Source organism: Plecotus auritus (assembly GCF_963455305.1).
Source record: "Plecotus auritus genome assembly, chromosome: 4".
NCBI lineage: Eukaryota > Metazoa > Chordata > Mammalia > Chiroptera > Vespertilionidae > Plecotus > Plecotus auritus.
Genome location: NC_137775.1, coordinates 12,393,636 through 12,419,720, shown reverse-complemented (window position 1 = coordinate 12,419,720; position 26,085 = coordinate 12,393,636). Strand labels below are relative to the sequence as shown.

Below are 26,085 nucleotides of genomic sequence, written 5' to 3'. Positions count from 1 at the left end.
CATTTTAGAAACAACCAATACAAATTTTAAAGTAAAAAAGTCCTTGTAAAACTCCCTGTCATTGAGAAAAAAATCTCTAAAAGCAATGTAAACAATAGTCTGTTTGCTTGAATTCCCTGGTCTGAAAAGAAGCATTTTGACTAAGCTTTAGAAATTAGTATCATTGGGGCAACAGAGACTTGTGACTAGTACACAGAGAAGGACCGAACAGGCTAGAATAATGAAAGCAAGTGAATAACCAAGAATAGGAGGGAGACATGCTCAGTGAGGAGAACCAGTCACTGGGTTGTGACTTTGATGTAGAGTATTACCAAGAACCACAAGTATTTATTACAACCTGGGTAACACTCTTGCCATTGCAGCATCACGTTAATAAGAAAAGCCCTAGAAAATTCGCTTTAGGAATATTATAAGAGAAAGGTAAAAATCAAATAAAAATTAAACTAAGAATAATGACCATTATTGTTGCAAGGTGTTTTCTGTTTTTATATACACAAACATATGTTTCCTCCAGTATTTGAAGGTACCAGCCCTTCCCCCACTCAGGATACACACACTAATTGGTGTTGTGTTTCAGCAGTGTTGGGGATCCCACCATCACAGAATTTGCAGCCTGGAGTACTTCCGACATTTCCCAGAATGCACTGATGTACTATAGTGGTCGGCTTTTCTGGATCAATGGCTTTAAGATTATAACAGCTCAAGAAATAGGTCAGCGAACTAGTGTCTCTGTTTTGGAACCAGCCAAATTTAACCAGTTCACAATTATTCAGACGTCCCTCAAACCTCTGCCAGGTACAATATTTTATTCTAGTTTACCCTCGCTCCTCCATGCTTCCTGTTAAATAAATGTCTAGGTTGGGATTTTTTCTTAAGAATTATGTTTAAAGAGGAAAAGGGTTTTAGTAGTTTCTGTTGGTTTGCTTGCTGTCAGTTTATTTTTAAAATATATATATATTTTTTATTGATTTCAGAGAGGAAGGGAGAGGGAGAGTGAGATAGAAACATCAATGATGAGAAAGAATCATTGATTGGCTGCTTCCTGCATGCCCCACACTGAGGATCAAGCCTGCAACCCCGGCATATGCCCCAACCAGAAATTGAACCGTGACCTCCTGGTTCATAGGTTGATGCTCAACCACTGAGCCACGCCGGCTAGGCACAGTCAGTTTATTCTTAACTCAAATGTACAGCTTGAAATGGTCAGAAAATACATGGATTTTCAGAATATTTTAAAATAAAGGACAATTTTGTTTTGGTACTATTAGCAATTACTATTAATTTTCCATGGTTTTTTTTGTTTTTGTTTTTGTTTTTTGTTTTTACGATGATTATAATACTACATTCTTTCTCACTCTATTCTTTCTTTCATTTCATCCCAGGGAACTTCTCCTTTACCCCTAAGGTGATCCCAGATTCCATTCAAGAGTCTTCATTTAGGATTGAAGGAAATGCTTCAAGTTTTCGAATCCTGTGGCATGCTGTCCCAGCAGTGGATTGGGGTGTAATTTTCTACAGTGTGGAATTCAGTGCTCCTCCTAAGGTATGGCCTTGGTTCCAGTAGCTTCTATTTCTCAGACAGGCTGTACCATCTGCATCCAGCCCTGCCCACACCGATTTGTAATTTCCTCACTTAGCCAAGCCCATCTCCTTGGTTGCTCCATTAGCCTCTGTCAGGATTATTCCTGAGATCCTTAGTCTACAGCCAGTCTCTGACTGCTTTGTGGTTAGTGCTAACAGCTGGCATATTAGACTCTTTAACTGGAATTTACAATGTCAGCATTTCCACATGTGCAGGGCTTGACTTTATATGTGAACTAAAGTTTGGAGATTTTAGTTAAGTTGGAATAAAAGGTTTTATGATTTTCTCCCTAAGAAAATAATGTTTTGTGTTTATATTTTAGTTCCTGGGTAGTGAAAAACAGCCTTTACCTGTATTTACCGTGGAAGGTCTGGAGCCTTATGCCTTATTTAATCTTTCTGTCACTCCTTATACCTACTGGGGCAAGGGCCCCAAAACATCTCTGTCACTTCGATCACCTGAAACAGGTACAGGGGTTAAAATCTTTAAGAAAGAAAAGGGCAGAATCTCACTTTGCATGATCTAGAATGGACAGTTACTTTTTTAGAATAACTTTCAGTTTTCTAGATGTGTTTAGATTCCATACACTTTCAATGACTTTTTAGAGATTAGAACACACTATTAAAATAACTCTGCATAATTTATTCCCAAAGTATATTTCAGAGATTTTTTTAAAGAACTGTTTACCTTCACTGTAATGACATACAAGATGCACAAACATGTTTCAGGTAATTTGTGAAATGCTTTATAAGGAAACTGGGCATTTATGAACAGAGACGGTTTTGTGGGAGGTAGGCTTATTGGGAGATATTCTCATAAAAGGTAATTCAGAATCTTCCGTAGATGAATAACTGATGTTTAAATTTATTGTTTTTCTTTGGAATATATTTTAAAATGGATATTAGCTCTATCTTTACATGTGTCTATCACGTTCAAGTGTAAAAAGCATACTTATGTGTGTCACTCCTTTATTAAACATTTAATACGTACCTATCATGTGTCAGAAATGTCATTTCATTTGGTCCTTACACAGTTCTGAGGCAGGGAGACAGGTGTTACTATCTTGACTATGAAACGGAGAAAACAAGCTCAGTAGTTGCCCAAAGTAGAATAGAGAGTAAGTGACAGGGCTGGAATTTAATCTGGACTTTTCACTATAGTTTCATCAAACCTCCATTTAGTCATTTTTGCAAATGTTGGCAAATGATAGTGTCATATTGATTTAATTTACATAACTTCCTAGCACAGGATTTGGCAGGCAGTAAGAGCTCAGTAAGCATGGACATCCATTTGCCATTATATATATATTATTACATTATATATAGGTAATGTAATTGTATATATATAATGTAATAATATATATAATGGTAAATCTTAATGTAAATAAGATTCTTTATTATATTATTACATTATATATGTAATGTAATTATATATATAATGTAATAATATAATAAAGAATCTTATTTACATTAAGATTCTTTCAACAATATTTTTCTATGAGTCACATAAGCTTAGGCAGGTTCAGAGCAGTTAGCATTTGGGTCCAGGTATGCTATCTTTGATATTGTCTTGGGATGTCCTCCTTGGTTGGATTCTTCTGTGGAAATAAACTTGACTCTATCTAACAGGGGGCACAGTAAGGGCTGGGGTCATCAACACTCTGCTGGATGTTGGGAGTAGTAAGGAAGATTGATAAGATCTGGCCTTTGCCATCAGGAAATTTACAATATAGTTGGGAAATTATTCAAAATGACAAACATTTATTAAGCACTTACTGTGTACCTGTCCTATACTCGATTTGGAGGGATTTAACAAGGATTGAGAAAAGGTACTTTCTCTGATGGAGCTCATAAAACAGTAGAGATAAACACGTTCTGCTAATGATAATAGAAATAAGACTGATAACTGAGTAGTGATGGCATGGTGTAAGTAGGCAAGACTTCAAAACCGTCACCTACATCAAGCTGCCTCAACATTCTTAAGAGCAGGCAATACACATGTACACATGTACTACATAGATGCTATGGCTAGGGATGGCCTTTAGGGAGTGGAAACTCTAGCTGGGCCCTGAGGAATGAAGCAAGAAGAGTGAGTATCCCATGTGAGTGCAATATAAGAAGGCCTGGAGGTTGGATAAAGACATGAGCATTGAACATTAAGAAGCAATGAGATTGGAGAGAGGAGTGGGAGAGTCAAAAGAAAGAAGAATCATATCTTGAAAGGAATAACTGGAAAATCAGGAAGAGACATTTCCTTTAAAAGATAGAGAAATTAAAGGACTGAGAAAGAGTGAATTGCTTGGTTTGGCTCTAGAATAAATGGTGACCTTCAAATCATACTCTTGGGGTACATCTTGTCTCCTGGGAGGGTTCAAGGTGAAAGGACCTAGGATCCCCTATAGCTGTATTTTTTTTTTTTTTTGAACTAGCTGAAGGATAGATTGGGTTACTGCCTTCCTTCCTGGTGACTGCTATTTCCACCTCCAGCTAAATCATTCTGTCGAGATGAGAGTTAATATTGTATTTTGTAAGGAGAATAAGCCATCTTCCATTGATACAGGGCACAGACAAGAAGATGTACCTAAGTGGTAATAAGAGGGGTTTGGTTTAGACATAAGGGAGATTTGCTTAAATATTAAGATAAGTTCCTGAAGAAATCTATGGAATAGTCTCTCCTGAAGATATTTAAGAACAAGATAGATATACCTCAACTATCTGGAATGAGAAAGAGTTATTACTGAGTTGCTCCATGCTCTCATCATGAGTGGTAAAAGTCAACCTTCTATTCTTTTCTGCCCTATCGGTGTCTTTGCTTTTCAGTTCCATCAGCACCAGAGAATCCCAGAATATTTATATTATCAAGTGGAAAATACCACAATAAGAATGAAGTTGTGGTAGAATTTAGGTGGAATAAGCCTAAGCATGAAAATGGTGTGTTAACAAGATTTGAAATTTTCTATCAAATATCCAACCAAAGTGCCATCAACAAAACATTTGAAGACTGGATTGCTGCCAACATCACTCCCTCAGTGATGTCTTTTCAACTTGAGGGCATGAGTCCTGGGTACATTGTTGCTTTCCAGGTATGGGAACATGCCAGGGTTTCAGGCTTGATCCCCAATAGGGGGCCTGCAGGAGACAGCCAATTGATGATTATCTCTCATCATTGATGTTTCTATCTCTTCCTTTCCCTTCCTCTCTCTAAAATCAATAAAAAGATATTTAAAAAATTTTCTTAAAAGAGTGTGAAATAAAAAAATTCAATAATTTATTAGTTTCAGGACTTAAGTATTATCACTGAGGACACTGTCAAATGCAATTGTTCTGTATCTTTTTCTTTCTTTAGGTTCGAGTCTTCACATCCAAAGGACCTGGACCATTTTCTGACTTGGTAAAGTCCCAAACATCAGGTACTATCTACAACCTGTGTAAATAACAATTAGTGTATTAAAAAACAACAACACTTTTTAACCCTTGGTATTCTCAGGGATATAAGTATAATCTTTGAGCTGAAGTTAAAGTCAAATAAAAAAAATCAATTTTTATCATAATCAAACATGCTTAAATATATCTAGGCTTAGAGCAACTAGTCTGTCTCCGTTGAGACTGATGTAGTAGAGGAACACAAAATAAACCCATGGATTTCAAAATGACATAATATTGAGTTCAGGGATTTTGGTAAAGTTATTTTTCTCATATGTATTACCTACTTGTATTTTGTTTCCAGAAGTCAACCCATTTCCATGCCTCATAACTCTTTTGGGCAACAAGATGATTTTGTTAGATATGGATCAAAATCAAGTTGTATGGATGTTTTCAGCAGAAAGAGACATCAGTGCCGTGGGCTACACAGCTGATAATGCAATGGCGTATTATGCTCAGGGAGACTCCCTCTTTCTTTTGAACATGCACGATCAGTCCAGCTCTGAGGTACATCACTATGTAATTCTTTAGAAAGGAAGGAAGTATGTTAACTATCCAGGTTGTTATTAAGAGGACTTTCAGTGCAGTTGTGAAAGGAAGCAAGTAGAAGATCTGCATATCACACTGCCCTGTAATTAAAATGACTGGCCTGTGGTTGAGGCATTAAGATTAGGATGGTTGAAAAGAACAGATGCCCTATAACTATTTAGTCACAAATAAACTCAGATTAGGTTTTGGGCAAATGCCATTCAGGATTAATTTAGCGCTAACAGTTATTGGGTTTAAGGCACTGTGTTAGTTCCTGGAATAAAGGTGAAAAGGAAAAGTCATAGTCCTTAAACAAACCCCATCTAGTACTGGTCTAACACTAGGAAGACAGTACAGCACAGTGATTAAGAGGGTGAGCTTTGGAATCTGACAACCTAGAATTTAACTCTGACTCCACCACTTACTGGATCTGTGAACATCAGCAAGTTACTTAATCACTGCGGTTAGGTAGTACCTCATAGGATTCCTGTGAAGATCAAATCAGATAATGCATGTAAGGCGCATAGCACAATGCCTGGCATGTGGTAGGCATTCATTGAATGTTTGCTACTGGAGAAGGCAGACTGAACACAGTGTAAGTGCTGTGCTGAGGGCAGGATATGGTTGGAATCTCATAGAATGGATGCTCCATCCAGGTTGGTTGTGGTAGGATGGAAAGACATCTTGGATTCCAAGACGATGAGCCAGGTAAAGGTGGGGAAAAGCTGAGGAAGCAACAAGCGCTAAGTCAGGGAAACAAGAGAGCCATAACATATTCAGGGAGCTATAAATAAATAGAAGGAGCTTGGAATGGAGATGGAGGTGGGGGCAGAGTGAAAGGCAGGTGGTAAAGCTGTAGAGTTAGGCAGGAGCCTACATAGAATGGGCCTCCTTTGCAAGCAGCAAGCCATTGAAGAAATTTAGTGGGTCATTAACATGATCAAGCTGTGTTTTAGAAAGACCTCTCTGTTAGCTGTGTGACTAATGACTCAGAGAAGGTTAAATCTGAGACCATTGGGAGGCTATCCAGAAATCCAGATAGGAAAGGCAGGAAATGAGAAGCAGTGAAGTGAGAAAGGAGAAGACAAATTGTGGAGATATTTAAAATGGGACCAATTCACAATTTGTAGAAACGGTAGGAAGAAGTCAAGGATGAACCACAGTTGATGGGATAGCTCCTCGGGTGAGTGTTGGGAATCTATAAAAAACATAAATGTAGGAGAAAAGGAGGTTTGGGACTCAAAGTGATGAATTCTGTTTCCTGGGATCATTCATATATGTTTAGTAGGCAGTTTAATATTTGAATCAGTAACTCAATGAGGGATCAGCCTGAAGATGTGGATTTGTGGCATTGGTTTATGGTTTACAGTTGAAACCATGGTAGTTGAAATCACTCAGGGAAAATACACTATGTGAGAAGGAGACCAATGTTACAATGGCACACAACCCAGAGTTATTGAGGTTTGGGATTACAAAAGAGAAGTGCAATAAATGAGTAATATGAGTAGTTACAGAAAAGTCCTCAAACTTGAAAAAAAAAATGACCACTATCTTCTTGGCTGTGTTTTCTACCTGATTTAAGATTTTCCAAGATGCACGGGTTTTTGCTATCACAATTATTACAATTGATTGGATTTCAAGGCACCTCTACTTTGTGCTGAAAGAATCACAAAATGGAATGCAAATATTTGATGTCGATCTTGAACACAAGGTGAAATATCCCAGGAAGCTGAAAATTTGCAACAGAAATTCAACAATAATCTCTTTCTTCGTGTATCCCCTATTAAGGTATATGAAGTATACCTGTTTTTATTGTGCTGAAATACAGGGACATATTTAATATAATATCTTTGGTTTAATATTAGGTGTTAATGATGGGAACATAAGATGCTTAGGAGACTTGACACACTACATTAACTTTTAGCAAGTATCTCTACATATATATAAACTATGAGCCCACAACCACAAATAATGTAAACTGAATCCATACTAACAATGTAACTAGCTTAAAGTTAGGTTAATTGCCAACAGGAAACCAAGGCAGATTTTTATATCAGAGAGTTTAATAATATCCTCAGTTGGTAAGAACAAGAAAGGGACCGAGACAATGGCAGAAGATGAGCAGGAGGTAGATGGGCAGCATGTCACACACAGTAAAAGCTATTCTGGGCTCATCCATCTTTCATTGATGTCTTCAAAGGATGACTTTTAAGGCCTCTATTCAGCAACTGAGTGGCAGTTTCTTAGGCTGAAAAGATGTATTTTGTTTGTGCCATAGCATGGATATAATCTATCTTGAAATTAGATTGTTAAGCAGTATTAAGAAGCAGAAACAAAATTGAGAGTAGGGGAATGGAGATAGATGTTGATGAAAAGTTGCAAATGTATTTTATATTTACAATAATTAATAAGACAATACAGCATCTAAAGTCATTATAGTCCAAGGCTTTAGCTGTAAACACATTTATTAGGAAATCATTGGAAAATGCTACATATTAGATTTCTTGTGACCTCCTCCATCGCAGAAGAAGGTTATTAGGCATGTGGGCATGTTCTCTCTAAAAGATGCATTTGTCCCTCTCATTATTATAAATGATTGTTCTTCATAAGAAACTAATACTTGAAATGATATATTTTACTCATTAAGTTGGAGGGTATTTTTCCCCCAATAGTCGCCTGTATTGGACAGAAGTTTCCGATTTGGGCTCTCAGATGTTCTACTACAGTATTATCAACCAGACCTTGCACCGCATTCTGCAACCCACAGCCACAAACCATCCAAATGGAAGGAGCCAATGTTCTTGCAATGTGACTGAATCTGAGTTAAGTGGAGTAATGACTATTGATACTGTTCACCTAAAGAAACCACAGATATACTTTGTCAAAGGGCAAGAGATCTGGGCCATGGATCTGGAAGGATGCCAGTGTTGGCAAGTTATCACAATGCCTGCTCTGCTTGGTAAGACACCATGTGTGTATATAGATCTTTATTAGTAATGGCAGCCCCTCGTGTTCCATTAAGAAGGGCTTACATCCCACATGTATGCAAAAGAATATACACACAGTACTTATTCTAAACCACGTCAAATGCTCTTGTAGAATTCAAGTTGTTTCCAGAAAAATTGTATGTAGGCATCCACATAATTTTCTGGATCTATGGGGATATTTTTGTTATTGTATTATTAACAGTAGAGCTACAGTGTATTGAGCTTCACTATAAAAACTAAGAATGCTACCAAATGCATTATCTCATGTCATCTTCATAACACCCTGGTGAAGCAGGTACTAGTATTCGCGATGGTGAGAACAGCACCAGGTGTTAGACTGGTGGGTTCAGACCTTGGTACTTGAGTTCTAGTTAGGAAAAAATTCAGAGCCAAGACTCAAAGTACAAGAGAAAATTTATTTAGAAAGTCACAGAGGTAAAAGAAGCGAGTGATAAAAGAAGTGGACTCAGGAAACAAATTACAGAGGCAAAAGCATGGGCCTTTGGAGTTTAGGAGTGAGCAGGGCCTTCGGGGAGAGGAAGGGGGAAGGGAAAGGTGTGGGTGTTGGATGTGCTCCCAGGAGGGAGAGTGTGCTGGGTTTTTAAGGGCTGGGATTTTAAGAAAGGACCCTGGGAAGGATCTCAATAGAACATTCATCGGATTTCCAGGTGTGTCCTCTCATGGTCTCCGCTGATTGAGTCAGCACCTGGGCAGAGGTCAAGGCAGCTAGTGGTGAGATCAGCATGGGGTTGCTTGTCTGGTTTTCCTGCTTTTCTGGGCCTGGAGCTGAAACACAACTTAGGCCTAGATGTACACATCATTGTCCTGGAGTCTTAATGCTGAAGGGCTTAATGCTTAATTCTGTTCTCTGGGCCCCTAGTTTGTTCCCCCAAGGGGGTCTATCACATACAGGGCTAGCAACATGCCAGGGGAAGAAAGGTCAGGGGAGGGTCCTAACTGCATGACCAGCGATATGAAAGGTCAGGGGGTCTAAATCAAATGATCAGCGATATGCTAGGGGAAGAAAGGTTCCCCTGGGGATGAGGTCCTTGTTTTCCCAGTTTTGCTTGTTGCTAGGCAACTGGGGCTTTCCACCATCATCCTTGCTCTGTTCATGTCTGTCTAACTGCCCACCACACTAGTATCCTCATTTCGCAGATGAGGAAACTGAGGCTGAGAAAAGTAAGATAACTTTTCCAAAGGGCTACAGTTAGTAAGCAGATGATCTGGGGTTTAAAATTGGGCCATACTACAACATTCATGATCTTACTCCCAGTACCCTATTTTATTTCACTTTTGATGATTCCACTGACTCCACATTCAGCATGAATTGGCAAATACTTGAAATTCACATGCTTGTGGAGGAAACATTTGAAAGTCTAAAGGAATTTCGAAGTCTTCAAATTAGGAGTAATTGCAACAGAAAAAACATGCATTCTAAATTCCCCTTACATATTCTTAAGAGTCTACTATTTCTCACTCTCCAATATGTGCTAGTCACATGTGGTGGTTTAAGTTTAAATTAATAAAAATAAATAAAATCAAAAATTTAATTCCATAGTCACACTAGCCACATTTTAAGTTCTCAAAAGTCACAAGTGGCTGATGGTTACTGTATGGGCAACATTGATATAAAATCTTTCCATCATCAAAAGTGCTACTGGGCATTGCTGATTTATATGTGAAGCTTTGAAATTGCAAATGTGTGTGTGTGTGTATCTGTGGGTGTCTGAATATGAAAGCTATAGCTGCACATATGGTTTTTATTGACATGCCATTCAGAGTGTTTCAGAAACAATTCTGTTGTACTCTCAGTGGGCTGAAGAGTAGAAATGATATTTTGAACTTTTCTTATAAAAATTACTTGTTTTTGATAAATCTGTGATGAAGACTCTTTTATTTTTTAACTTGTTAAAATATATATATATATTTATTGATTTCAGAAAGGAAGGGAGAGGGAGAGAGAGAGATAGAAACATCAATGGTGAGAGAATCATTGATTGGCTGCCTCCTGCATACCCTCTACTGGGGATCAAACCTCCAACCTGGGCATGTGCCCTTGACTGGAATTGAACCCGGGACCCTTCAGTCCAACGGCCAATGCTCTATCCACAGCCAAACTGGCTAGGGCAGAGACTCTTTTCTTAATCAAACTTTAGTTAGGCCCCTCTGAGCCCTCAGGTCTGGACTTTAGCCTTCCTTGTCCATTCTTGCTGAGTCCAATTTTTGCAAGAATCCTGCTAAATCAATTTAGAGAGAATTTCCCCCACCTTAAATATCTGATTAAGCCCCTCATATCACACCCGGGATGTTCTTGCTTGCCTTTACCAAGAATCTTATTAGGCCAGTTTAGCAAGAATCCCCTTACCCTTGATGTATCCTCTTAATAATTTTTACCCACTGACCCTCTCATTGTGCATGTTGGTTATGAATCTTCAGCTATCTCTTTTATATTCAGAGTTGAGTACATCTCTCTCCTATATTATCTCTCCCTCTACAATATTGCAATAGACTAAAGTCTTCCTTAACATTTTAACAAGTGTCAGAATAATTTTCCTTTACACCTGATACATAAGAATTACCTAGTAGGCATTATCTTACAGGTATAAAAAGGGGGAACCCATAATTGAAATCCATAATCATAAAATTAGAAAATTGGAATAACTTTAGAGATCATTTAGTTGTCATGATATTGAGGAAATCCCTTTACAAAAACAGTCTTGACTGAATACCTATTTATATATATATATAAAAAAAGTACTTTATTGGGAAGTCTGTTTAATTTTTCAGATAATTCTGAATGTTAGATATTTTTCTTCTTATATGTAGCCATTCCTATTCCTATTCCTCCCATTCATTAATCTGAGTTCTGACCTCTACATTTAAAAGAATAAGCCAATCACCTTCTAGGCAATAGCCATTCAACTAGGTAAAGATAGCTGTCATAGCCCATCCTAAGCATTTCTTTTAGAGGAAAAAGTCAAGTATCTATCACTACACCTCAGGGGATGTGGCTTCTAGATCTTTCTTTGCCCTGGTTCCCCTCCGGCGGTTTCGCTTCAGCTACATAATATTCTCTTAAACGTCACCCCTGACATGACTCACGGTGCTCAGTGTATTCTGGTCAGTGCAGGAGGCTCTGCCGGCCTGGATCATCTTTACTGCACCGAGAGTGGTGTTTGGTCTTTGGGCTGCCTGCCATTTGAAAACACATAAGTTTTTTTTCATCATTTTTAAAAACTATTATTAAGCTACATTTCTTTCATTTGCTATTTCTAGGGTTGATTTTAAACTTGAATTCAGGATGTTACATTTGTTCCTGTTAAATTTCAATCTATTTCCTGATTCTGTTGTGATATTTTTGAATTCCAAGGCAGGGACTCCATATACTAGTGACAGTAAACATTGAATAATATCTACGAATTTGATAAATATGTTTACTATGCATTCATGTCAAATCATTGATAAAAATATCGAGCAAAGCACTGAGTCCTGCGCCTATCAGCTAGTACCTCCCTTCAGATAGGCATTGTTTGGCTTGGAGTCACACCGGTAAGTTGTAAATCCTGGCTCTGCCCTTGACTAACCTTGTGGCCTTGACATTATTTAACTCGTCCAAGCCTCAGTTTCTCCTTCTACAAAATGAAGCTAATAACAATGGTATTTACTTATGGCTTCAAGTGGAGCTAAAATGAGAACATATCTGGAAAGTCCTTAGCCTAATGACATAAAATGTGTAATTATTTCATATCAAATAATAGGAAGATTCAAAATGTAGCAGTTATGATATAGAAAAAGGGTTTCACATATTGTTTGGAGTAGACAACATAAGATATGTTCTTTATTTTATGTTTCTCATAAACAGAAAAAACACTTGTTAGCTTAACGGTGGATGGGGAATATCTGTACTGGGTCTCCACAGCAAAGGACGGCACCGAGATTTATCAAGTAAAGAAAAGCCGTGGGGCCATCCCCTCTCAGGTGAAGGCCCCAAGGAGTGAGCGCATCGTGGCTTACAGTTCTGTGCTGCAGCCTTTTCCAGGTAATCAAGTCACAGGCATAGTCAACTTGTTCTCCCAGTTCAAGGCCAGGAAAGTCTCATGACTCCTTCTCCGGGCTGTTTCTCCAACTCCTTCGTTGTGCTCTTAGTGTTGCTCCAAACTGCCAGGGTCTGGTGTGCGCTGTGATTGCTGTTTGCCTTGGATCGCAGTTCATCTACGCAGCATTCACGGCTGGGGCTGCGGGAGGCAACCAGAGGCATGGGAAACCCTTGTCCTGTCGTTCTTGCTGCCTGTTTCTCTTTCTCTTCTTAGTCCCAAAAGTTCCTGTCTTTCTGCCTTTTTTCTTCTCTGACAATGTTTTAGACTCCCAATGATTTCACAAAGCATTGCATAGCATTCCAAGACCAAATGCCTATTTATAGTAGTATTCTGTACATCAACCATTTAACAGACATACATGTGTCCCACAACTTTTATTCAGTTCCTATCTTTTTTAAAGATGTGTCACTCAGGAAGCTTTTAGTGTTGTGCCCCTAACTCCATTTCCCCCGGAAACCCTGTGGATTTTATTGTGCAATTTTGTATAAAGCAGTGACTTTTAGGAATGCATGTGTCACATTATGAGCAGAACTGACTATATATATTTACTACTGTGAGTCACAATAAAAAAAGGTTTGAAATCTAAAAACCAACCAACCAACCAAAAATGAAAACAGCATCATACAGACTCATGGGTGATTTTATCAAGCTCTCTCTGCCATTAAGATGTATATGTTATTCTAAATTAAGTGTAATTCCCACTAGAGAGGGATAGAAATGAATGAAACAGACTCAAATAATCTTTGCTTAAATGTATTCATTTATAAAATATGTAAGTTACAAAATATTTTTAAAAATGAAGATTTTATAAATAAATTGAATACCATTTTGGTTAAAAATTAATTTTCCACTTTGAGAAATTTAAGAGATTTTAAAAGTCCATGAAAATATGATTCATATAATGTTCTGATTCCTTCAAAATAAAACAAGGACCAACTTTATTATGCTACTGTCTAGCTCCATCTGCTGGAAATGTTAAGCAATTACCCATTACCTTGCTCCCTAGTTCACCCATCTTTAAGAAAAAAACTTGTCTTTTTGTCCTGAATAATATTTCCAACACTTCAATATATCATGCCTTATAAGTTAAGTAAAAAATAAAAATTATATTACTCTCAATGTTTATATGTGTATATAGTTAATCTTTTTTTCTCATTATTTTAGATAAAGCATTTCTGTCTCTAGCTTCAGATATCGCAGAGCCAATTATACTTAACGCCACTAACACCAGCCTCACAATCAGATTACCGTCTTCCAGGACAAACCTCACCTGGTATGGCATCACCAGCCCAACTCCAACGTACCTGGTTTATTACAAAGAAGTTAATGATGGGAAAAATGGCTCTGAACCAAAATCTAGAATGCTGGTAAGATTGGAGCTGGTGGTCTTTGTCTTTTTACAAGATACTCTTTTTTTGATATGAAATTCTTAGTCATAGTATTTTCTATATCATTTTCTGGGATGTGTTATTATGCAACCTGTTATAGCTGATTCATCAAAGCATATTGTGTCTAGTCTTCTTGTCTGGGAATAAGTTACACTTCAACAAACTTTATTAACTGACCAGTTGGTAGATTGCCGATAGTAACAATTTCCTGAGTATCCTCGAAAGAACTGGATTTTCTGTCCTTCCTGGTTATCTAATTATCCCTAGAAAGTGATGTATATGTGATTTAATGGCCCATCTAGCAGATTGTGTTTGAGGGGTAAGAAATGCATTTGACAGAGAGAACATTGGCATATACCTCTGTCCTCCACAGCATATATCTAATATAAAAATGTATATTTTTTTGTGATTTCCAGTATTTTGTGAAATGTCCCATTATGTAGGGGCTATGCTTTGATTTATCATTGTATTTCTAGTACTCAGCATAGTACTTGACATTATATAGACATTCACTAGATATTTCTCGAGTGAATAAATGAATTGGCATAATTCGTGGCAACATGGGCACTGGTGTTTCAGTTGTCCTTATGATGAAATTATGTGTATCCTATATTTTGCTTTGTGCTAATTATTTAACCAAGTCAAAAAGTGAAATTGACCATCTCCTACTTGAGGTTAACACAGTATACTTTGCCAGAAAATACAGCCGATTCTTATGACTTCCTTTATTTTGTCTGTTTTTATCTTTTTTACACATTTCTAAAGAGAGCTGTTTCAGAGGCAGCTTGGATCGCTGGCTGACTAAGACTGGGCTGTGGCACCAGACATTGCTATGAGAGCCCATGTATCTTGTCTTCACATTGATTAACATGCACCAAAGGCATGGTTCTCACCCGCATGCACACTGGAGCTTTTAAAATCTCTGGGTCCAGGTTTCCCCTCAGGCCAATGCAGTCAGCATCTCTGGAGGTGGGACCCAGAAGTCAGTATTTTCTTAAAATTCCCGACATGATTCCAACCTACAACCAAAGTTGAGAACCATTGACCTAAGGAAGGTCTTTTTACTTAAACTTTATTTCTAAGAATGACTAGATAATGTAGCTTAGTCTTTTCTGTTGTATTCATGTATGTATCACATCCTTCCAATACATTTTGCTGAGTTTCTAACGCAATGCCAATGGAATAGTGTCCTCCTCTGGGAATATGCCTTCTTATGTGAGATGAATATGCCACAGGATTGACTGAAGGCTGTCAGTCATTTAGCATCTATTCTTGTAGCTATGAAACAACTAAAGACCTGGGCAGATTAGAACAGTGAACATTGTCCTTCATGATCCCATATTTAAAAATAAAAAATGTTGAGTCTTTTAATATTTTATCACTTTGGTTAAATAATTCCTCCCCATTTGTACAAAAAATAAAAATCACATATTAATATTTGTAAATTAATTGCAGGAATTTCAGGAGAGGATAGCCCTTATTGAAGGCTTACAACCATTTTCAACATATATGATACAGATTGCTGTAAGGAATTATTATTCTGATCCTTTGGAACAGTTACCTCTGGGAAAAGAGATTTGGGGGAAAACTAAAAGTGGAGGTGAGTTATGGGCTTGGTGTGGGATGCTAGAGTGGAATTTTGTAATATATGTGATGTGAATGTCTATATTTGTTTGTTTTTTACCTGAATATAAAGTCATCTTTATTATGTGAGCTTTTTAAAGCTTAGTAAGAAAAATATATTGGTTGAAAAATACTTTGATGACATGAGTTTTGCTCTAACACTAGAAGATAATAAATAATATTTCATCAAAATGAAAAGTGACTAGAAGCTGAAAGAAACATCAGCATCAATACTGTTGGACCAAGAAACACATTCTTTGTTCTCACCACACAGTGTCACCCTCTTCCCATATCTTCATAGGTCTGCACACGTGGTGGGACGGGAAGACCAAGCCTTTTCTCTATTTAAAGTAATATAACATGTTGCCTTAAAATGGATCTAGAATCTAAAAAGGTGTCCTTAGAGGTGGCAATTATTATGGGGTGATGCCATTTCTTTCAGAGGTCTCTGATGAATTCAGGAAAATCACCCCAGTTTGGTTATTCATCATCATTGGCCAAATCCTGGAGCTAGAGTCAGAATGATTAAGTCATTAGGCAAAAATAAGCCAGAGTCTTTCAGGCAGCCGTTAACTTACCATTTTATGAGAGGCTGGCTTCCCTGAGGCCCATCTGTCACTCATTCTGCTCACATGATATGACTGTTCCTCAACCAAGACCCCATCCCTTCCTTCCATCTCCCAGTGCTTTTATTGCAACATCCCTTGTCATGCATTGCTCTGTATTTCAGTACCAGAGGCTGTTAGGCTCATTAACACAACAGTGCAGTCGGACAGCAGCCTTGTCACATCCTGGAGAGAATCTCCCAAGCCAAATGGACCTAAGGAGTCGGTCCGCTATCAGCTGGCAATCTCACATCTGGCCCGAGTTCCGGAGACTCCTCTAAGACAAAGTGAATATCCACATGGAAGGCTTGCTCTCCTTGTGACTGGACTGTCCGGGGGAAAACGATATGTGTTAAAGGTACAGCAAGGCTATTGGGTACTTTTACTGCCATTCTCAAGCACAAGGTTTTGAAAAGGTTAAGCGATTTTTTTTGGTTTTGTTTTTACAAAAAGGTCCTTGCTTGCCACGCCGAGGAAATGTGGTGTGCTGAGAGCCACCCTGTCACTGTGGAAATGTTTGACACTCCAGAGAAGCCTTATGCCTTGGTTCCAGGCAACACCAGTTTGCAATTGGATTGGAAGGCTCCATCTAATGTGAACCTCATCAGGTTTTGGTTTGAACTCCAGAAGGTAGATCACACCGTACACTTTAATCCAAATTCTTCTTTTATGCTGTAGAATAAGTTGGAAGTTCTTTTGCATATCTCTAGAGCATTCTCTTGTATCAATCAACAATAGTTTTGACCACATTCATTGATTCAGGTTTGCCATCTAGAAGCTGTGAACTATCTAGACTAATTTCTGATAGGAAGAATTCCCAGTGAGATTAATTTGCTCTTAAAAGGCTCCATGTAAAGGGGTATAAATTATGGTTTATGGATTTCATAATATTTTACTTCATTTAGATGTTATCAGCATGGTTCTCTGGTTTAAAGTCCATAGCAATTTGGTATTTTCTATAAAAAAAAGAGAAAGACATATATAACCAAAAAAACAAAACCTATTTAGAAAGGTTCTTTCAACCATTTAAGGCTATATAGCAACAGGAGAGAAGTAAGATATAAAACCATTTGATCTTGGCATATAAACTATAAGTGTTCCTCATCCAAAAATATTCATGCTTTAACCAATATAAAAATATTCACTGAATTATAAAATATCAATTAATCTAATTACTTCACTGCTAGGGAAAAGTTTAGATTGATTTTATATTGCTACAGTTAGAATGGATTATTACATTTTTCTAATTGCTACATTTCATTTTCATCATTATATATGCATGTGTCCACATTTGTAAAGATTGGCTAAGAATGTTTTGTTCAGTGGTAACTTAAAAACAAATCAGTATAGTCATGGCCTCATTTTTTTTTAAATGAAGTTGCTCTCAGGATGTTTTTTAGAGTTTACTACATAAGATTATTTTATGACCTTGTACTTACATATAAAAACTATGAAATATGTGACACAATGGTGAGTGTTGACTTGGTGAAACCAAAGGCCATACTTTAATGGGACTTCCTCCACTGAGCATTTTTATGATGATGTGTTGCCCATTTAAAAAATGGTCATCTTATAAAAATGCAATTAAATTGGAGAAATTAGAGGATCACCTTTTTTTTTTTTTTAACATCTATTTAAGTAAGCTTAATGCAGTTCAGTTTAGAGTGAAGAGGAAGGATATAAAGCTCATTTCCCAGATCAAAGAGACAAAATGGGAAGGACCTTAGAGATGATGATCTCTAGCCTCTCATTTTACTGATGAGAAGTCAGAGACCCAGACAGGTGCCAACATGAGTCAGATCTCCCCAGACAGGCAGCGGCGGACCCCAGGTGACTCATTCCTCAGCAGTGCTCCTTGGGTGCTGTCCACAGAAGGAATAGGAGTCATTAAGCCACCCGACTCCTCAACATTTGGAGTGGACTGTGGCTAGGGACTGCCTGGTTCAGTCCTCATGACTTTCATGCAACGCTTTTTGTTTCAAAACTCCTTGTGTTCTTGCACTTGCTCAACACAGGTTTCAGAAAGACCACTGAAAAACCATGAAGCTGAAATTGTCTGATACAGTAATTTCTACATGTGTGACCCTGTATAGATACTAATTGATGAGCACGGTAGAGGCTATATTCTGAGAGGGTTAATGAGTGATATCTAGTCAGAAAGTTCTATCTCTTTTGAACCTACCTTATAGTAATAGGACAGCTGGGGATGAATCTATAATCTATACTGAAACTCTAGGGCAGGTGATAAGGGTGAATATATATCTTTTTAATTAATTTTTTTAGAAAGGAAAAAAGGAGACAAAGATAAACGTGTAGTCTCTCTCTTTTCTATCAAAAGTTCCTTATATAGAAAATGAAAGAATTTGAGCACAAAGATAAATTTCTACATCGGGCTTAAATTTTATAGGTTTTTAAAAATCATAAGAGTATAAAGAAGAAGAACATATTTGATTTAAGATTGGAGAGGAAGAAGTAATTTTGCTTTGGCAATTTTTTTTTTCATGGAAGCCCATTAAAATTGTGTTTTTCTCAGCTATTTAGGGAAATCCCTACCAGAACCAAACATTTTGAAGTTCCAATCTCTGAGACATCATAGCTTGCACCATCCCCCACCCCTCCACCAAATAATTTGAAAATCCCTCTGTGGTTGCGTCCACCCCTGCACTTGTAGGCCTCTGACAAAGGAAGGGTCTGACTCTGTTGTGATTTATCGGGGTAGCCTGGGGCATCTCGCCAAGTTTGTGGTCTGTCCAAAGCATTCATTGCTGTGGGAAGGCTGATACCCTACATTTTTCCAGTAGTACCCTTGGCTAAACATCTTCCTGATATTTCAAGGAGCTGTGTTAATTTCTGGATGGTGTGGAATGTTGGGCCACCTAAACTATTCACTTAAGGTAATTACTATAGCAGATCATTAAGGAGGCAGGACCACAAAGGGCTAGAATTTTTGACCCAGTTATTGACCAATCTCTCTCTCTCTCTCTCTCTCTCTCTCTCTCTCTCTCTCTCTCTCTCTCTCTCGTCCCTCCCATAGGTTCAGAGTAAATGTTATGGATCCAATGTATATGTTTCATTAGGTTATGTCTCGATGGGATTGATACACTTATAAGTTTATCAGGCAATGTCCTGACATGAGCATTTCTGTTTTGTTCTCAATCCTTTCATTCCTCATTCCCCCTTTCTTTATGGAGCAAGGTGGTCTACTTCCTGAAAGGCCTATAGATAATCATTCCTAACGGCATAGAAAACTAATGAAAAGTGTCCATCCAATGAAATGGCATGGCCTTGGAGTGCTAAGTGAAAAAGGAGATGTAAAGCAGGTTTATTTATGGAAGCTGACCTTCGTAGGAAACTACTGGGGAAAATACACTAAGAACCCTTGACAAAATGCCACATACTATGTCTCTTCCTATTTGTACGTTGAAAAAAATCACCATTTTCAAATAAATGACATTAAAGGTCCAGATACATGGAGTTTTAAAAAAGTAATTTCACAGAGAAAGAAGTTTAAGATTAGTAAAATCAGAGACCCAGTATCTAAAGAAAGTAAGATTTCCTATATTTTATTTCTAACCTTGCTACTGATGGTGGGCAAAAATTTTCTTCTCTTGGGGATCCAGTCTTCCTTTGTATAATAATAAGCAATGCTAGTTAGATGTCTGAAAAAAGTTTTGGGAAGAAAAACTAAATGTCTTAATCTATAACTCAATGTGGACTTCTTCATAGCATCAAAACCTGTAAAAATATCATTTTGAAATGAACAAATCTTTGGAATTGAAAGTATCATTGTTTTGATCCATCACTGTCCCTCAGCAGTGAATTGGCATTCTTAGCCATCTTGATTCAATGCAGGCACATACGATTAGAGGAAACAAGAAGTCAAGTTCTAAATTTCCTTCAATGATGCATAGTCAGAAGTGTATGCCCCACCTTAGACTTATCCTAAGAGCTGTCCTTCACATCAGTTATAGCTTATCATGAAAAAGAAAATGGCTGTCTATGGTAGGCATGATGTTTGGGGTCAAACATAAAGAAACTCTTATTTTTTAATAGAAAATAAAGTTTATTTAAAGTTTCATTGATTGCCTTGGTTTGTGAATTTCTGTGATTAAGAAGGTTTTCTTAAAGAAACAAAAAATGTTAATCGAGTCTTCTTTTTCTAGTGGAAGTACAGTGAGTTTTACCACGTGAAAGCTTCGTGCAGCCAAGGTCCTGCTTATGTCTGTAACATCACAGGTCTGCAGCCATATACTTCTTATCATGTCCGAGTAGTGGTGGTTTACAGGACAGGAGAAAATAGCACCTCACTTTCAGAAAGTTTTAAGACCAAAGGTGGGTATTAACAAACAGCACTGAGAAAACCCTATAAGCTTCCCAGTTATTTTCTCAGCACTTATTTCACCAATCCTAGAGGTTGTCATTTTTTTCTTAAAAGAGTAAATTACTATTTCTAAAACTTGAGTGAAGAAATTAAAGAGTTAGGAGTCCTTATAGGCAGTAATGAGATAATACTCACCTCGTCTTGCAAGATCCTGAACAGGGCAAAATTATTTCACTTTTCAGTATTCGGATTTCCTGTCTAGCTATATTTTGCAGCAAGAACTAAATGAAAACAATGTTACTGAGTGTCCAACCCAATATTGACTTACTGACTACTATAACCACATGTTAAAGATTTTTAAAACATCTAAAAAGCATATTAAATTCATTAGTGTTCTAAAAGGTATACCATAACTCCAAGTTGATCTTACAAGAGTCAAGGGAGAATGTTCTAAAACTTACAATATTTTCTTTTTGTATCACTTATTTCAGACCAAGCTAAGATACGTTACTCCTATCATGAATCCATCACTAATAAAAATGTCATATACTCATTAAAAAATATGCACTTATATGAAAACTAGAGGCCTGATGCACAAAATTCATGCAAGAGTAGGCCTTCCTTCCCCCGGCTGCCGGCACCAGCTTCCCTCTGGCACCTGGGACCCGGGCTTCCCTCACAGCCCCGACTTCGTTGGGAAGGACAGAAGGACGTCCAGAAGGACGTCTGGTCTAATTAGCATAGTATGCTTTTATTATTATAGATATTTCTGAATATTTCTTTCCTTTTAATAAATACAGTCTATAAAAATATGTTGTGCAGGATATTTTATATTTCTGACTTATCAGTATTTTCTTTGTTTCCAAAGCTGGAGTCCCAAGTAAACCAGGCATTCCAAAATTATTAGAAGGGAGTAAAAATTCAATACAGTGGGAAAAGGCTGATGATAATGGAAGCAGACTTATATACTATATACTTGAGATAAGGTATGTCTATTGGCAAAAGTGCTTTGTAAACTACAAAGAGCTAAGTAGGTTAATTGTAAGGTGTTATTAGATCAAAATTAACAATATTTCTCAATCTGTATTTTATAAATAAATATGAAGAATCTTTAAAGACCTAGAATGTCTCATTATCTTTTTTGCTCAGTTCCCAGCAGCTAACCTTGGCATTCCAATTATAAGGCAGATCTCAAAAATCTGTAAGTGCTTGTCAAAACTTTATGGAAATAATTCTATAATTGGCACATATAATTTATATTTACTTCATATTTATTCTTTTCAAGAAGCTGAGCTGATGTTTAATGTTAGATGGTGGTATGCATGTACATTTCAGATGTTAATTTGTTTTAGCAAGATGAATAATATATAGGGGAAATTGTCAATGAGCTAGGTATTTTTCAGATAAAATCAGGAACAGATCAGAAAGGACTCTCTATCCACTGTGAAGATTACGGTTTGCAGTGTGTTCCTGGGGACTGAAAATGTGCCTTTGATGTAAAGTGATCAGCTGATGAACATACGCAACCTCAGATCCAGCCAGGATGAGGAGCTCTGTGAATCATAACTGGCTCAGATGAACGGATTTCATGCCAGCACGGAGGGAGAATTTCAAATTCCACAGACACGCCCCTCACGGGACTATGAAGCCATCTTTTAAGAAGCTCCAAGGACAAGTCACTTCCATAATTATAGTCCTGGCTACTTGAGCTTTAGATCTATTTTTGCTTCATCATGCTCTGGCATTCCCATAACCTTAAAAAAAATTTTCCTGCTCATGCTAGAGGAGTGCATTAACCATATTTCTAACGGAAATCTTCTTGAAATTTCTGTTACTGTTGTTCATACAGAGTGAAATACATTCTGACCTGCAGAGTTGTCTTGGTGGCCTGAGACTGTGATTATGTCCACCAGTCAGGCATCACTACGGCCTTGGAGGACCCCTTTAACAGGTTTCCCTCAGTAACACCTTAGGTGCATAGCTCCACAAATACTTCGCATCTTCTTGCCCCAAGTTTCTACTCTCTGGACAAGGACTGTGGAGTAGAAGAATGAATTGCTTTACCTTTAGTATCTCAAAGTAACTTCTTCAGTCAGGACACTCTTGTGTACCCTGTGTACCTGCTGACAGTACAGTGGTAGTGATAGTGCCAAGTGCATGATCTTGGGAGCTGAACAGACTGTGTTAATTCCATAGGGCTACCACAACAAAATACCACCAACTGGATGGCTTAAAACCACAGACATTATTCTTTTACAGTTCTGGGGACTAGAGTCTAAAATCAAGGTGTCAGGTCCAGCTGGTGTGGCTCAGTGGTTGAGCATGGACCTATGAACCAGGAAGGAGGTCACAATTTGATTCCTGGTCAGGGCACATGCCCGGGTTGAGGGCTCGATCCCCAGTGGGGGGGCATGCAGGAGGCAACTGATCAATGATTCTCTCTCATCAATGATGTTTCTATCTCTCTTTCCCTCTCCCTTCTCTCTGGAAAAAAAAATATATAGATAGATGATAGATAGATAGATAGATAGATAGATAGATAGATAGATAGACAGATAGTTGTTGTTGATGGTTTGTTAATCCCCACCTGAGGATATTTTTCCATTGAGTTTTAGGGAGAGTGGAAGAGAGAGGGAAAGATAGAGAGCAACATCGATTGGTTGCCTCCTGCAGGAGCCCTGACCAGGGCCCGGGCCAGGGAGGAGCCCTCAACCAAAGCACGTGCCCTTGACCGGAATCAAACTCGAGACCCTTTGGTCTGCAGGATGACACTCTATCTACTGAACCAAACTGGCTAGAGCAATAAAAATATATTGAAAAATAAAATGAAATGAAATAAAATAAAATAAAATCAAGGTGTCAGTAGGACCACGCTTCCTCTGAAGGTTCTAGGAAAGAATCTTTTCCTGCCTCTTGTTAGCTAATGTGGTGATTGCTGCCAATCCCTGGTATTCCTTGGCTTGTAGATGCATCACTCCAGTCTCTGGCTCTGTCGTCACATGGCATTCTCCCTCTGTGTATGTGTCTGTGCCTAAATCTCTGTCTTCTTAAGAGGGCATCAATCATTATGTCTGAGCCTATACTAATCCAATATTATCTCTTTAACTTCATTACATCTGAAAATACCATATTTCCAAATAAGATCATATTCAAAGGGTCTGGGTGAGCCTGAATTTTGGTAGGACACTATTTAACCCAGTACACAGACCGTGTTTAACTCCTTGCTTTACTCCATTTAAACTTGAATGTTCTCATCTGAAAAAAAAGGGGGATAATAATATCTACCTCTATAGGCTGTTGTGAAGACTCAGTGAAATGAAATGACAAGAAAAACACTAGTATTGTGTCTTGTAAATAAAAGATGTTCAGCCAATGTCAGAATTTTTCCTTCTCTTTCTCAATGGCCAAGAACTGTGAAGAACCATTTTATAAATGTTTAAGTGTCTCATTCTTTTGGGTCAGAATTGTTTGGGTTAACCAATGAAATTGCCAATGCCTAACATGAGAGTTCACAAAATGTACAAAAATACTATGTCATCAAGCTTTACTCAGGATGGTCCCGAGGACCTTCAGCTCCATGTCACCAACACAGCTGTTCTGGTCCTCCTTATATATTTGCCCACCCCCCTGTCCCTGACAGGCTGAGCCTTTGCTGTCACTGTTTCTCTTTGGGACAGCTGCTCAGTTAGTAGCAGAACTGGCTTCCATTATCTGTCCCCATGCTTATTGTGGGTTGGTACCAAGTCCTAAAACTGCTGTGGTCTGAAAAATTTCAGACTTCTTACTGTCAGAGAAGACATAACTGAAAGGCCTTTAGCCTATGATTCCAGCCTTGCAGCTTCCTCTGTTAAACCCAGCTATTGTGCTCTTTCCATGTTTCATGTGAAGAATAATGTGGATTGACTTTGAGGTGAGGGTAGGCCAATACAAATGGCAACAACAAAACTTGTAATTTCAGACATAATAACTTTGGTAGCTGAGCTATTATACCTTCCTGATTAATTGTATGTTTTTGTGTTATTTTTATCTGGATATGGTATTTTGAGACTATAGATATAGAGGCTGAGAAATAAGAAAAATAAAAAATTTCCAATAAAAATTATGGAACAATTGTCTTATGTGTTTGGAATTCTGAAGAAAGTTTATGCATTCTGATAGTAGGGAAAGTTGCTTCAGCTTTCTCTTGGCCATTGATTATTCATTATTTTCCTGATGGGCTGAGTTGGTTGGCTCCATTCATTGCTGGGATGACTTTATAAGACTATGCTGTGTTCTGTGGCCAAACCATGTGCCAGGAATGAGATCAAGGGTAAAGTGTGCAATAGAAGATGTTCTGGAGTTCTGCCATTAAAATGATATATGAGTGTCTAGAAATAACACATATGTTGTCTCATATATTTTTTATATTCATGGTTTTGCTCTTTCTTTGGCAGAAAGGGTACTTCAAATGATTCACTGAACCAGAACTTAATGTGGAAGATGGCATTTAATGGATCCTGCAGTAGCATTTGCACATGGAAGTCCAAAAACCTGAAAGGAACATTCCAGTTCAGAGTAGTAGCTGCAAATAATCTGGGATTTGGTGACTATAGTGGAATCAGTGAGAATATTTTATTATCTGGAGGTATATTACCATGTCTACCTACATACTAACTTATTACACAAAGGTTCAGAGATAAAGATGGTGCATTCTTAACATGAGCAATAAATCGGGTGACTGTAAAACTTATCTAAACTACCAAACTATTCATTTCATCTGATGTGCTCGTCTTAAAACACCAATACCATCATCATTCTCTTCTCAGTAATAATCAGCTAGTTCTTAATGCCCCCTCATCAAATCCATGCTCCTCGATAGACTTCCAAGACTGTCCAGAGCCTGTCTTTATCCAGCCTTATTATCCTGTTCCTGGTACTCTCACTATACAAGAGGCCTAAAATTATACTTTGTCTTTTCCCCAATATGTCCATCTTCCATTGTGTTCTATTTCATCTTTCTAATCACATAGGCTAGAAATCTCAGTACCATGTTCGATTTTTTCCTCCTCTAGTCACTCACCAAGTTCTGTTGATTTACTGTCTTGACTTCTGTCTGGTAAGTTCCCATCTTCCTGTTTCCACTTTGGCTTTCCTCATTTAAGCTATCTTTTCTTGCCTGTGCTCTTGGCTTAATCACATGCTGACTGTTTATCTAGCCAAAGCACAGCTGGATCGCTTAGCCCCTCTCAGAAGTGCCCGAAAAGGGTCTCCATTCACTGCCTTCAGGACCCTGTACAAACTCTTGTGTGGGCATTTAAGGCCTTCTGTAGTTTCTCCTCTTTCCCAATATTTACCCTTTATAGCCACATCAGACTATAAAAAGCTTTTATGACACTCGCTCTCCAGCCTTTGTTTCCTTCAGCCTGGAATGCAGGTTCCCACAACCTACCATTCACCCCGTTACCTGGCATTTCCTTTCCGTCACTTCCTGTCCATTGAAATTCTTCGCATCCTTCAAGGCCTAACTTAAATGAACCTATCATGATGCTT

The 26,085-nt window shown here is 37.9% G+C and overlaps 1 protein-coding gene and 1 long non-coding RNA gene across 3 annotated transcripts in view; one reads left to right on the top strand and one right to left on the bottom strand.

Annotated features, from left to right (window-relative positions):
• Positions 1 to 26,085, top strand: part of ROS1 (ROS proto-oncogene 1, receptor tyrosine kinase) — a gene marked incomplete at both ends in the record, with an annotated part of 95,175 nt that overhangs the window by 40,054 nt on the left and 29,036 nt on the right. Inside the window, 16 exons of one of the 2 annotated variants that reach the window (XM_080663734.1) lie at positions 581 to 795; positions 1,383 to 1,543; positions 1,905 to 2,049; positions 4,402 to 4,664; positions 4,928 to 4,991; positions 5,309 to 5,511; positions 7,115 to 7,320; positions 8,205 to 8,491; positions 12,385 to 12,561; positions 13,784 to 13,986; positions 15,463 to 15,607; positions 16,361 to 16,593; positions 16,689 to 16,865; positions 20,399 to 20,567; positions 21,425 to 21,542; positions 24,990 to 25,180. In XM_080663734.1, the coding sequence (XP_080519860.1) occupies positions 581 to 795; positions 1,383 to 1,543; positions 1,905 to 2,049; positions 4,402 to 4,664; positions 4,928 to 4,991; positions 5,309 to 5,511; positions 7,115 to 7,320; positions 8,205 to 8,491; positions 12,385 to 12,561; positions 13,784 to 13,986; positions 15,463 to 15,607; positions 16,361 to 16,593; positions 16,689 to 16,865; positions 20,399 to 20,567; positions 21,425 to 21,542; positions 24,990 to 25,180 (2,957 nt within the window). Of the gene's footprint in view, positions 1 to 577; positions 796 to 1,382; positions 1,544 to 1,904; positions 2,050 to 4,401; positions 4,665 to 4,927; positions 4,992 to 5,308; positions 5,512 to 7,114; positions 7,321 to 8,204; positions 8,492 to 12,384; positions 12,562 to 13,783; positions 13,987 to 15,462; positions 15,608 to 16,360; positions 16,594 to 16,688; positions 16,866 to 20,398; positions 20,568 to 21,424; positions 21,543 to 24,989; positions 25,181 to 26,085 lie in introns of both variants that reach the window. The other variant, XM_080663733.1, reaches the window with a different exon arrangement.
• Positions 12,335 to 26,085, bottom strand: part of LOC308245842 — a 35,578-nt gene continuing 21,827 nt past the window's right edge. The window contains exon 3 of the long non-coding RNA XR_013960345.1: positions 12,335 to 17,191. This is a non-coding gene — a long non-coding RNA (uncharacterized lncRNA). The remainder of the gene's footprint in view (positions 17,192 to 26,085) is intronic.